Source organism: Danio rerio, chromosome 25 (assembly GCF_052040795.2).
Source record: "Danio rerio strain M-AB ecotype USA chromosome 25, GRCz13ab, whole genome shotgun sequence".
Lineage (NCBI taxonomy): Eukaryota > Metazoa > Chordata > Actinopteri > Cypriniformes > Danionidae > Danio > Danio rerio.
In genome coordinates, this window is record NC_141045.1 from 13,526,650 (window position 1) to 13,540,889 (window position 14,240).

The window sequence follows — 14,240 nt, forward strand, 5'->3', positions numbered from 1 at the left end:
CATTAAAACTACACTTTTTTAATAGATAAATACTTAATAAACATCCTAAGTTGAATAACTTATGTGATTTCAATAATTTAAAACAGAAAAATTTTGAATCTAGAAAAATTAAAACAAAAAAAAAAATGGCAAATTTGGGCAGAGATGATTACAGTACATTTAGCAAACAATAAAACAGATTTTACAGAAACCCAAGTATCAAATTAATTTCTAGTCCATTAAATTGACAATATTGTTTGTTAAATTCTTAATGAACGGATGTTGAATTGAATAAGTTATGTGATCTCAACCATTTTAAACAGGAAAAATATGAATCTGGGAAATTAAGTGTGAATTTGAGCAGGGAGGATCACATTTAGCAAACAATAAAACCTATTTTTAAGAAACTTAAGCCTTTAAATAATGTCCAGTCTATTAAAACTATGCTAATTAATATCTATTTTAAACAATTTCAATGAGAAAAGACAGGACACCCGGTAAATACTGTAACATAAGTATCACAAACCCGTTTTATTTTGCATGTTGCAATTGGGTAAAACAAAAGAAAATCCACATATAAAAACACTTAGTGTAAATACACATCACATTTGTAATAAATAAAACTTTAATATAAAAAAGATGCATAAAAGGAACCAAAAAAAGTCTTTCAAATCGCAAGTCAGTACTCACGCATGCATTATCATACGCATCCATGCCGCATGTGAAAGTTGACAACGTATTCGGCGTTGGTTCGCTGCACGGAGATGGCGAAGGGCTCGAAGGGGTGGAAGGTGAAAGCGACCAATCTCCTGACGGTGTGGTTAATAGGTCTTCCCAGCAGGCCTGCCTGGATCTTAAATTTCAGCAACCCAGAATCTCTCGCGTAGAACCTGCAGGACAGAAAAAAGAAGAAAAAAAAGAAGCAGTGGCAGTTTATTATGATGGTAAAATCGCATGGCGACAGCAAGAAAACTGTGTATTTTTTACATACATCAGTGAATTATGGTAACATTTGTCAGAGGAAAAGATTTTAGAGAGCTCTCAGAAAGTGTTTTAAAGATCGCCTGTCACGGCATGAAATTACACTTCAGTGTTTCAAGATTTAACAAGGAAGTTGATGCAGGCCTCACGCTGGGCCTCATTTTTCACTATACTGGAAAAGTGGGCGTACATTCTGGCCTCTTCTGCAATTCACTGCCTTTGTCAACAATCTCAGGACTCGTCTATATTTAAGCACGCAGGAAGATAAAATGCAAGCTAAATATTGAGGATTGCTGCACCCAAGTAAAATGTACATAATGTATTTTGTGGAAAATAAATCACAGCTAGGTGTGTGTGTGATAATTTATGGTGTAGGATAATTGTTGTTTTAATCATATGTGTGTTGACTATCCAGTGTGTCAGTGTCAAAAAAAAAAAACTAACACAAATATGTATGAATATGCAAGTATATGTATGAATATGTTAGTTCAAAAGCATCCACACTGTGATGTTGCATGCTAGAATGACCCTGTAATTCAAGTTATGAAAGCAGAGTATATACACACTGGCCACTTTATTAGGTATACCTGTCCAAGTGCTCGTTAACACAAATTTGTAATCTGCCAATCAAAAGAAAGCAACTCAATGCATTTAGGCATGTAGACATGGTCAAGACGATCTGCTGCAGTTTAAACTGAGCATCAGAAGTAGGCAGAAAGGTGATTTAAGTGACTTTGAACGTGGCATGGTTGTTGGTGCCAGACGGGCTGGTCTGAAATTGCTGATCTACCTGGATTTTTCACGCACAACCATCTCTAGTGTTTACAGAGAATTGTCTGAAAAATAGAAAATAGCCAGTGAGGGGCAGTTCTGTGGGTGCAAATGCCTTGTTGATGCTGGAGGAGAGTGACCAGACTGGATCGAGCTGATAGAAAATTAACAGTAACTCAAATAGCCACTATCAAATCCCGATCAAGAAGGACATCTCTCAATGCACAACACACCCAACCTTGAGGCGTATGTGCTTTAGCAGCAGGAGACCACACCGGGTGCCACTCCTGTCAGCTAAGAACAGGAAACTGAGGCTACAATTCGCACAGGCTCACCAAGATTGGACAACAGAAGTTTGGAAAAACGTTTCATGGTCTGATGGGTCTTGATTTTTGTTGCGAAAATCGAATGGTAGGGTCAGAATTTGGCATCAACAACATGAAAGCATGGAACCATTCTGCCTTTTTATCAATGTTTTAGGCTGGTGGTGTAATGGTGTGGGAGATATTTTCTTGGCACACTTTAATGTCAAAGAAAACAAGAAGGGCAACATAACTTGTGGTACATTCACTGTAAACGTTATTTTCTTTAAAATCCTTGTAAAATGGAGTTTAAGTAAAGTGTCCGGTGTATATGGAGAGAAAAGTGTTTCTACAGGTGGTTTGTCAAGCCCACTCACCTGTGTGAAGCACACTGCAGAAAGATTTCACAGCATATTTCAGAGATAAATGTTTTTAAAAATGTCCCATTTCAATATATATATATATATATATTTATATATATATATATATATATATATATTTATATATATATATATATATATATATATATATATATATATTTATATATATATATATATATATATTTATATATATATATATATATATATATATATATATATATAAAACAACACTTAAAATAACTTGTATAACAAAAACTATGATACACACAAACAGATACAGAAAAAAGGGTTTAGTGTATTAAAATAAATCAAAATGAGTTTAATTAAAATAAATCTGAATTTAATTAGTCTAAATTAATGAAAATAAAATGTTACACATTTAATTTAAATAAATTAAAATAATAAAGTGATCAATAAAAAAAACTAACTAACTAAATAAATAAAAACAGCTAAACTGAACGGATGCTTTGTAAGCGGAGTGCTACCTTATGGGATGATCTCCGCAGGTCTTGGGCCGCTCCATGACAGACACCCACTTGTCATCATAACTGAAGAGGGAGAGATCCAGATACGGGCTGCTGCTGTAAGACTGAGCACTGATGGGCAGCTGCCCGAGAAGCCTCCTGACTGCCTCTGTGTGCCCTCCGTATTTGGCATTCACGATGGTGTCTTTAAACCTAGGCACAAACAAACAGCTCTATAAATAATGTGCAGGCCAAGATACTAATAAATGAAACAGCAGAAAGCCTATGAGTCAGAAATAAAGGGAAGGACAAAGCATTTGATTAAAATGGAATAGAAAACTTGTCACTTAGAAGAACTGATCATTTCATTCTATATGATTCAGTTTATATTTATGAAAACACAATTTTATTATAATAATAATAATAATTTTATATTAATTTACTTAAACTCAAACAATGCAATTTATTATTCTTTTTTCAGTAGAACATTAAATAAGATGTTTAGGTCAAACTCTGGTCCTCAGTAATATACAAATAAATGTAGGTCAACAGTTAACGACATAAAAAATAAAAATAATAAATAATAACAATGCAAGGCAAAATAAAATGATTACCTTTGGCAATTTTGTTTTGCCTGTATTTATTTTTTAAAGGCCATTGATTTGCTTTTTATGAATCACGGTTCTTTAAAAAAGTTAAAAGGTCTTTTTTTTTTACATTTATTGTCATTTTAACTTTTAAAAGCAAAAAATAATGCAATCACGAGTAACTAGTGAAAACACAATATACTGTTTCAGCATCCATATCGCAATGTGATCTCTCGCAATAGTCATATTGCAAGATATACAATATTGAGTTTATAGTATGATTAATTGTTTACATATGTTTTTTAGGCGTGTGATTGTATAATGGTTTTATAAGAATTCAGGCATGGGATATCATGCCATTTGGGACTAATTTTATCGAGTTGTATTTATTTCTAAATAATAAATTACTATAGCTGAATTCTATGAGAAATGGAAAACAATATAACTGTTTATTTCAAGGGGCGCAGTAAGTAGCATGATCGCCTTACAGCAAGAAGTTCGCTAGTTTGAGCCCCGGCTGGGTCAGTTTTTGTGTGGAGTTATCACCGTGTTCTCACGAGTGCTCCGGTTTTCCCCACAGTCCAAAGACATGGGCTAGATGAATTGAATAAGCTCAATTGGTCGTAGTGTATGTGTGTGGAAGAGTCTGTATGGGTGTTTCCCAGAATTGGGTTACGGCTGAAAGGTCATCCGCTGCATAAAATGTGCTTGATAAGTTGCTGGTGCATTTCACTGTGGCTACCCCAGATTAATAAAGGGATTAATAAAATATTCCCCAAATTATGTTTAACAGAGCAAGGAAATTTTTACAGTATGTCTGTATATTTTACAGTATATTTTTTCTTCTGGAGAAAGTCTTTTGTTTTATTTTGGCTAGAATAGAAGTTTTAAATTTTTTAAATACCATTTTAAGGTCAAAATTATTAGCCCCTTTAAGCTATTTTTTTCCAATAGTCTACAGAACAAACTATTGTTATACAATAGCTTGCCTAATTACCATAACCTGCCTAGTTAATCTAATTAACTTAAGCCTTTAAAATATCACTTTAAGCTGTATAGAAGTGTCTTAAAAAGTAAAATCTAGGAAAATATTATTTACTGTCATCAAGGCGAAGATAAAATAAAACTTAAAACTATTATGTTTAGAAATGTGTTGACATTTTTTTTCTCTCAGTTAAACAGAAATTGGGGGAAAAATAAACAGGGGGGCTAATTATTCAGGGGAGCTAATAATTCTGACTTCTATTGTAGATTGCAGGATAAAAATATATCTCAATGCTACACTTTTCCAATAGCGTGCAGCCCTACAACACTAACACAAAAAGAACCATGAATATGAAGTTTTTCTTTTTTAATAAAATTAGTTCACAAAATTATTGTTCTCTCTGTATTTCTGATCAAATAAATTCAGCCTTGGTGAGAGGACTCAACTTCCTTCAAAAAACTTTAAAATCTTAGCAAGCCCAAACTTTTTGAACAAGAAAAGTATGTATGCTGCACTCTGGGTAACTGAAAGTTTATTAAAAAAAACCTCACTCTCTCTTTTTTTTTTTTAAAGAAACCTCCACCTGAGAGGTCTACATAATTAGGTTTTTAATATCAAAAGGTGTCGGCATGAGCGAATTCCCACCCAATATGGAAAGAAGCACAATTACACTGAGTCATTGTTGTAGGCTTTTGTTAGACAAAGTGAGGCAGGCCTCCTCTGGCTCCAGCATCAATTTGCAGCTTACGAGCAGGCCTTGCATTTATATCTCACCTGCGTTGCACCTGGCGGGCGAAGTTGTTGCTGGAAGCCGAGCAGGGGAACTGCACAGCCTCGCTGTGAAGAGTGGCGTTCCGGAAGAGATCGCAGAAGTTTTCAAAAAGCTCCAGAAGTTTGTCCGAAGTGTTCTCGAAAACTGCAATGACCTCTGTGCTTAGCATATTGTAGACTACGAAGAAAGAGGGCTAAAAAAAAATAATCAAGCAGAGAATAAGAAAAGAGCAGTTTACATAATGATTTTTTAAAATGAGGATTTACGTACATTAAACCAATTCATTCATTCATTTTCCGTCTCTTTATTCATCAGAGGTCGGCACAACGGAATGAACCGCCAACCTATCTACCATATATTTTACACAGCAGATGCGCTTCCAGCTGCAACCCAGTACTGGGAATTAAACTAATTATCAACAAAAAAACTAATTTACTACCTGGCAAGTGTGCAATCCATAAAGCAGATAAGTGTAGATGTAAATTAAATGTACCATCATTTGTAGAAAATATTAATTAAATAGGAAGACAAATGTTACAGGTTTCATAAATATTTCTCAAATTTCAAAAATTTAAATGTCAAATTTAAGCACTTTCTAGGCAGTGTTGTCCCGAAACTGGTATTCGATACCAATAGGTACTGAAATTTTAAAATCCTTTATTTCCCACTAACATTTAAGCGTTGTTGAACATTCTTAAAGGTTCATGAAACACCAAAACATACTTTTTTGAGATGTTGACAGTCATATACGCGTCCCACGCTGCTAAAAACACTATTAGGACACATATTTCACAAAAAAAAGTGAAAATTGGTTGCTTTTGCGTTATTTCAAGCAAATTCGTTCTCCCGGTTTAAAAATTTTTTTTGAAGCTGCGTCACGGCCATTAGATTCTTGAGTAAATTCTAGCATTGATACTGGATGACTGTACCTACCAGTACAACATGATTTCTTTTGAGTTTTCAGCATTAATTAATGGGAAAGACTTGGTTCGAAGCATTGAGCGTGCTCTATTGTGTATGAGGTGCAACTTCATTAATATGCACGACAGCTTTGAAGACTGTTTTTACCTGTTAGAGTGTTCAGACGGCAGAGAGACGCCAACGGTTGCCAACAGTAATTAAAACAAGTAGAAGAGGGAAGTTCGGAGACACGGGTCGTGAGTGTTGCGTTTATAAATTTGCCGCAACGCATATGATTTTCGCCACATTTTGTAACAGGATAGTCTATACACACACGGATGTTTGACGCTATTCTCTGCATCTACCGAGTTTCTGCATCTACCGAGAAATGTGGAGGGATTTTGTTCTCCCACTCAGCGTGCCATATGAAATTCCATTAAAACAACACTCTTCCAGCAGTTCCTCGCATACAATATTTCATTTGTCACAGGGGGGCATTCATGAAATGTTCCTAAGTAAAAGTGCCAAACTGCAGTTAAAGTCGACAAATTAAGAATGAAACACCCAAAATTACATGAAACTCTGGAGGAAATATGGATGGCATACTATGTAATTTAAAATGTAAAATCGGAATGAAGGGAACATTCAAAAAGCATCTCATGTAAACACCTCAATCATATTATTGTCTGATTCTGATTAAGGCAAATGATTTGATTACTGATGTCCATGTAAATGTAGTCACTGACTATCTCTCCTGCGTCTGTCTTTGTGTTGCTGCTGTGAAAATTGGCTGTAGTTCACTTAATGAAACTCCCCTTTTCATGCAAACCCCTCCCTCTTTTGCCACTCGACACTTCCACCTAAACAAAGCTGAACTCACCCACTTTCCTGACTTTTTTCAAACTAGAGGTGTAAGAACACCAGCTGAGACAGAGGGGTTTCATGGCCCTTTAAACACCACTGATTTGCCATTGTGTTCATGTGCTCAACAGAAATGACTGTGATTGGCCGTGAAGGTCATCAGTTCACTGAACTCACCACTGTTTACTGTATAAACACAGGTAAAGAGACACTGTAGCAATATAAAGCCGCGAGCAGTAGTCGATTTATCAGTGGATTGCTAGTATGTCAGCTTTTGAACAGATCAGCTGATCTTGGCAGCTTTAAAAAGCATTAAAGACTGCATAATCTTTGTTTTATGAACAATTGATTAAAATTTATAGTTAATAATTCGTCAAAGTTACAAACGATACAATTTCTTATGCCTGAATGCTTTTAAAACCCTCAGTCACAGGCCATAAAAAACACTTGTGAAATGATTGATTATAAACCAGGCTCAAATATGCGTATAATCACAATGTGACTATTGCGATAACGATGCTGAAACGATACATTGTGCAGCCCTAATTAACGTCATACAATTAGTATCGCACATTTTATGACGTTTTGTTAATTAAAAAAAAAAAACTATTTCTTTGATCTTAAGTTAATAACACTTTAAAGCAAAACCATTACCGATAAAAATCACCCAGCATTAGTTTAAACACAGTTTAAGCATAACTGATACCCTAAACATGACGTAACCCAAATCCCACCAGTATAGAAAATCACAACAAAACGATAACAATCCTTATATCTTACACTGCCAGAGATTAAGGGATTACGCCAGCAAAGTCATATCTGATTCAGTCTCCTCTTACACCAGTGCATACATGTTTTTTTATTTTAATTTAATTTTGTTTTACCTGAGAAGGATCGGTGACTCTTAGCGTGACCACATCTTCGCTGGTGTACTTGATGAACAGGTGATGCTCATCCAGAAGCTGCATCTTCCACATACGCAGCTGTCTGAGCTGGTCGAAGAACTGGAAGAAGCGGCGTTTGGCTGTGGCGCTGCCGTCCTGCTCTGCTCTCCTCCAGAGGTACACCAGCAGACGGTGCTTTAAGGAGTTGATGGTTTTTTCCTTGTATAAGCGAGAGAAGCCGGGCTGACCTTCAGCTTGGGCCTCGGAGTAAACAGCAGAAAGAGTAAGCAGGTCATCCTCGTAACAAAAACGACCAATGGTGCGCACGTCCAGGAAGGTGCCTTCTGATGTCACCTGGTTAAAAGGAAAAACTTAGTCATTTAAATACAAATTAGATAATGGTTTGGCCAGGCTCAAGCTGGAGCTCACTCTGATCCACCCCCGGAAATTCCAAACTGAACCAAAACAAATGATAACAACTGGCTTCTTTAGATTGACAATGAAAATTCAGGAGATGCAACCAGCAGAACCTTGGAATGTAAAACAATTTATTTGTGTAACAGGGTGATGACTCGAACTAATGGGCTCCTTGTTCGGACCAAAAAACTTATTTGATAATCAAGTCAATAATGTCTTAGAAATATGTTTAAGACTAAAATAAATGATTTTTTAAATATTTGTTTGTTTCTAAAGAAATTATATTACAATAGAGTGATGAGAATAAAAAAATGACAAGTTTTGAAATCCTTTCACCTGCTCACCTGTGTTTGATAAAAATCCACGAGAAAAAAAATAATATGTAAAAAATAGTATTTATATGCATTTAATATTTTAAGCTAAAAATACATATTTATTTTTTCTTTGCAATTTTTATTGTCCAAAAAATATTTAAAAAAATTGGTTTTAAAAGAAAAAAAATTCTATAATAAATTTCATAAAAAATATTATAATAATATTATTGGACAAAATGTTACAACTAAACAAAATTAGTCAAAATATTTCAAGATTTTACAGGGAATTTTTTTTTTTTTTGCATTTTTCATATTTATCTTTAACCCCCAAATTATACAAATATCAAATGACAAATGTTCCTACAAGTGATAGTTCTTCTAGTTAAATTAAAATTATTCATGCAACTTAAAAATAATATTTCCCGATCTCTCTCTCCCTCTTTATTTTGTTGTTAATATTGCAATTTGCATTTGTATGACAGCGAAGTAAAAAAAAAAGTCCATGTGTAAATACAAGTATAAAAAGTAGAGCTGTGCAAATAATTAAAATCATAACAAAATTGCAATTTAAACTTGCACAATTTCTAAATCGCCTTACAGGACTATTTTTTTGCTCACTCCAGTCCCGATTGATACATCTCCCACAGTTTGCTATTTGAACCAATCATAACACAGGGTTCTTAAGCAGAGCGTGAGAATGGGAGACTGAGCTTAATGTCAAATAGTCTGAATAAACAGGGATGATGAGTTCATTACAGGAGGACTTGGTGCTCAAAAAAGTCAATTACTTTGGATTACTTTGGATACAGGAAGGCTGATGTATCGCAGATAGGCATGAGACAATAACCGTTATAAGGTATACCACGGGTGGGAAAATTCAATGTTTTAAAACCACCAAAATTTTCTGCTATACTGTTCCTATGGTATATGTAAGATTTTTTTTATTTACATTATTTTGTTTGTTTGTTTGTTAGGACAACAGTATCTCCAGCAGAAAAGATATCCAAACATGCCATTTTAAATAAATCTGTAAAGTAAAGAAATCTGTGTTTTAGAAACTAAAGAAAACAGCAGAACTCAATGATTCTTTTTCATTGTTCAGCCTGACACGTTTACTGCTCCAAAATATTTTAAATGTTTCTCAAAATGAAATGTATTGTGTTCAAAGGGTGAAAAGGTTTTTTTTTTTTTTTTTTTTTTTTACCCAGACATCTAAAAGGAATATATTTTAGAGCAGTAATCACAATACAGTGAAACCAAGATATTTTTATCCAAGGCTAAAATAACGTCAGAATCTTATACCAGCCTATGCCTAATCGCAGAACCAGGCAATTTGTAAGATCTGTCAGTCCCGATCATGTCTAAAAGCATGTGGAAATCTCTGCATTTTCAACATGATTTGCGCACGCACTCCTTTGTCGTATATAATTGCTATGCGATCATCAACCATTTTCTCAGAGAATGACAAACAAACAAAACTTTGCTGCAGCTCTGATACAAGTTTTACAAATTTATGAAGAAAATTGAAAAGCACTGAAGTGTTTGGGTGCTCTGTGTTTGTCTGCGCTAGCTAATTAGTCTACTTAAATGTGTATATTCTATATGAATTATAAAGTTGATCAGTCATTTCTTGTTAACTTATATGACTCGCGGTGTGGCATTCTGAACAGTTTAGATGTTTTTATCTTGGTGAGCCTGGAATACACGAGCACTTCGCTCCCAATAGGTGCGCAATTCGCACGCCTCCATTGAAGATAACAAACTTGTGCATGCAAAAGACACAATATGTGAACGGCCTATTTCACAGCAGCGTCTATGATCTATGCAAGGCAAAAAATAAAAATAACAAATCTGTGAAAACGTAGAAAAGTACTCACAACTAATTCTGATATGTGGTCAAGTATAACATTGGAGACTTACTTGAGTACGCACACACAGTAGCCTATTTGTTTCACCATGTTGTCTGTTCTAGAGACAATTTGTTATACCTTTACTAGGTTATATTCATTTTTTGTATGTCTTATGTCTGTTTTAGAGTGTTACAGGTCTTTGATAAAGATCTAATTGTTTTCCTTTAGTAATATGTATCAGAAACAAAATTATGATTAAAATCGAAATCGCAATATTGTTCTAGAAAATCTTGATAGGTTTCTTTTGCCCATATCGCACAGCCCTAATAAAAAGTATTTAAAAAGACTGATTTTTTTTTTAACTCAGTTAAGTCTTTTCTAGTTATGTCTCCTAATTTTTTCCAACTCTCACCTGAAACACATGTATCGTCTGTTGCTGCACAGAAAGCACGGCCAGAATATTGCTGTACAGGTACAGTCCTTGGTTGTGCGATAGAATGATTTTGTCACACTTAAAGGTGCGTGTATCACACAGCCGTCCCGTGTGCAAGTCTATGATGTGCAGAGAATAGTCCTCCAGAGGAGATCTTGGATTGGGAGTCACTGATTCATTATTTCTATACACCTCAAAAAAGTGCGGATGAGGTTCTTCAGGTAAATAAGCAGCCGAGCCGACGATCACATAACGACAGTCGTCAGTAAAAAGACTACATTCTCTGTTCAAGTGCTCGCCGTTGGAGGCCACATTAGTGACGTGAAGTAGAGAGAAAAAGCGTTCGAAGAGGTGACCTCTGATGTTGAAGGAACGCTGGTCATTTCCGTTGGCCAGAGTTTCTCCCTCTTGACCCTGGAGAAGGTCTTCGGCGGCTTGGCATCCTTGGTATTCGTAGATCTCCAAGGAAGTTTGATCGGAAGAGAACGCAATGAAGCATCGTCCGTCAGGAGAGAACTTGCGGAGGAAGCAGGGCGGCTTCTCTACGTTCACTACTGTAAAGTTGGGAAACAGGTTTTGGTGGAAGCAGCGCACGCGGTACCAGTGAGCACCGACCGGGCCAGAGCAGATCCGACGCCTTTCTAGCCGGTGGACCACATTCTGGTTTTGGATGCGTCTTGGTTTGAGAGTGGGGAAATCGTCTTCTGATGTGTTGTGGTGGTGGAGGTGGTGGTGAGCAGCCATAATAACAGCTTTATCACTGCAAAAAAAAAAAAGACTTTTAAGATAAGGATTTAAAAAGATTATGCCAACTTTAAGATAACTTCAAAAACAACAAACACTTGATACACAAATAAACTTCTTTGTAAATGCATAATTATATTATTTTTATATTATATATAATATTTTCAGCAAATGAATTGGATTTGTGTATTTCCGAATCTCGTTTTGGAAGTTACGAATTGGATTTGTGTATTTATGAATCATGTTTTGAATTTAAAACAACTCTAACTTTTCTGATTTTGACAAATGTAATGTGAATCTTTTGTGAAGCTGCTTTGTATCGATAATTATTGTAAAAAAAAAAAAAAGAAAAAAAAAGCACTATACAAGTAAACTTGACTTGAATTAAAATTTTTAAAAAAAGAAAATAAAGTCATAAATGTGTTAATTGGGTAGCAGACAGATATAGAAGCTTATTTCTCCTATAAGAGAAAAAAAGAGAGGTAATTGAGCAATTCCAGTGTCATGGATGTGATATTTGCAGTAAAAGTTAAAACATAAATTCCCAGAAAAAGTACATGTTAACATTATATTTAAACAACTGTTCATATTTTCCAAAACCACAAAGCACAAAGTAATGGGATCAGAAAAACCTCAGTATATAAACGTTTTTTATATTTTATATGAGGAAAATAAACCTGCATTATGGATGTGGCAAAAAAAGTTTACAACCAGTATATTGGTAGTATATAGTATCCAACCTACTTTGTAGAAACTCTGTGAACTCAACTGCGAAACCCAAAAGAAATAATGCAAATTGCATGTAATGCTCAATAGCCACTTTATCTCATAAATCTGCCTTTTTTCTCTCAGCAATTCTGATTTAAAATCAAAGAAATTCTGAGAAAGTGTAAGAATTGTGAGGCAAATATGAGAATTTACAAAAGGTCATCTTGAAATTCTCACTTTTCCTAGCAACTCATAGACCTATTATTACACATCTTAAAATTAAGAGTTTACATATTGAATTTTATGAGCTTATGAATATGAGCTTATAAATGCAAATAGAATTTACAAATACAAAACCTGGACTCACTGAAAGAAGAGATTTTTGTTAATGTCAAAATAAAAAGAAAGCAAAGAAAACTAAACAAAACAAAAAGAAAACAGAAATGAAGAAATAGTACTTATGAACTCTAAACGCTTACTGATTTGAAGTTACATGGTGAAATGTGTTGTCAGTAAAATAATATTTTAGGTTACACGTTTATGTTTATGTAATTGAGTTTTTTTTTATTAAATTTAATTTACTTTTGTGCTATCATTTATTTAATGCCACGTATGTATGGTGTGGTAACACAGCATAGTTTTTTTTCTAAAAATAAATAAATAAATAATTTCACAGTACTAAATTTACAAATAGTCAATTTCCAATTAATGAGCTAACTAGAAATGCCAAGTTTACAAATGGGGTAATATCTTAGAAACATGACCTTACGAATGCAAATACAGAATTTACAAGTACAAAGACTCTCTGGAAGAAAAGATTTTTGTTGACCTTCCTGGAAAAAAAAACTAAATGAAACAGAAACATAAGAAAAAAAGAAAAGAAATGCAATAGAAAAGAAGACAAATTAGAAAAGAAAGCTAAAAGAAAAAATTATAAGAAAGGCATGTTAAAGAGAATTAAAAGTAAAGGAAGGAAAGTTTACAACTCACAATTCTAAACAAATGGAAAATTTGTGTTTACATAATAAAAAATTGGGATAAAAGAAAGCATTGCATAGTATAAACATAAGTGGAATAAACTTGTTTTAATCATGTGGTGGAAATTAAACCTCATAGTAAACGCAGAGCTCCCAACAGATGTATTTTACCTACTACTCATAACAAATACAACAAAAACAAACTGACTGACAGACAGAGATAATAATGGCTATATCGCTGCAAATAAGAAATTAATCAAGTTATTAAATGCACAACAGACCTCCCAACAAAATGATTTCCTATGACACGTTTTATAATACAAAAGCAGCCAGCATAACATAAATGATACGAGAAATTAAATTAGTATTGGACAAGATCACAATAATCGAGTTAATAAATGCAAAGCCTTCACCACAGCAAAAGAGAAATTAGGCACAAACGCAAAATTAAACAGTCAATAAATGCAAACTCCCTCCCTACAAAACAGTTTGCTTTATATAATACTTCATATATTAACAAACAGATAGCACAGTAATATATTATTGCTATTTGCTTTTTCGACTTAATTCTATCATCATAGCTTAATAATTAAGCTCATTTTCAAGTTTAATCACAATTAAAACATCAGTATAAACAAAAAAAGATATGTATTTGGGTCATTTATGGATATCTTACCTGCATGTTCATTTAAAACTCTGTCATGTTAAAATCTGTGCAGCTCAACTCACTGACAGCACGAGCAGGGCTAAGAGACAACATACACCAGCTTTACACAAAACATTAGAGCAAAGACGTTTGAAAATGCAGTTTAGGTATTGTTTAAAAGTTTTTTTCTTGAGTGTAAGCAAGTTTAGATGCCTGCCCGCTGTCTCGCCGCCGGAAGAAGTAACAGGCACGCTCTGCGGATAAACAGTGAACTTGAGACGCACA

At 34.3% G+C, this 14,240-nt stretch overlaps 1 protein-coding gene across 1 annotated transcript; it reads right to left on the minus strand.

Annotated features, from left to right (window-relative positions):
* Positions 1–495: 495 nt before the first annotated feature.
* det1 (DET1 partner of COP1 E3 ubiquitin ligase) lies at positions 496–14,166 on the minus strand. The gene is given in 6 exon segments (NM_199670.1): positions 496–869; positions 2,899–3,090; positions 5,224–5,414; positions 7,867–8,220; positions 10,860–11,640; positions 13,986–14,166. Coding segments are annotated over 5 exon segments (1,692 nt in total). The 5' UTR covers positions 11,625–11,640; positions 13,986–14,166; the 3' UTR covers positions 496–679.
* Between the last annotated feature and the right edge of the window lie 74 nt (positions 14,167–14,240).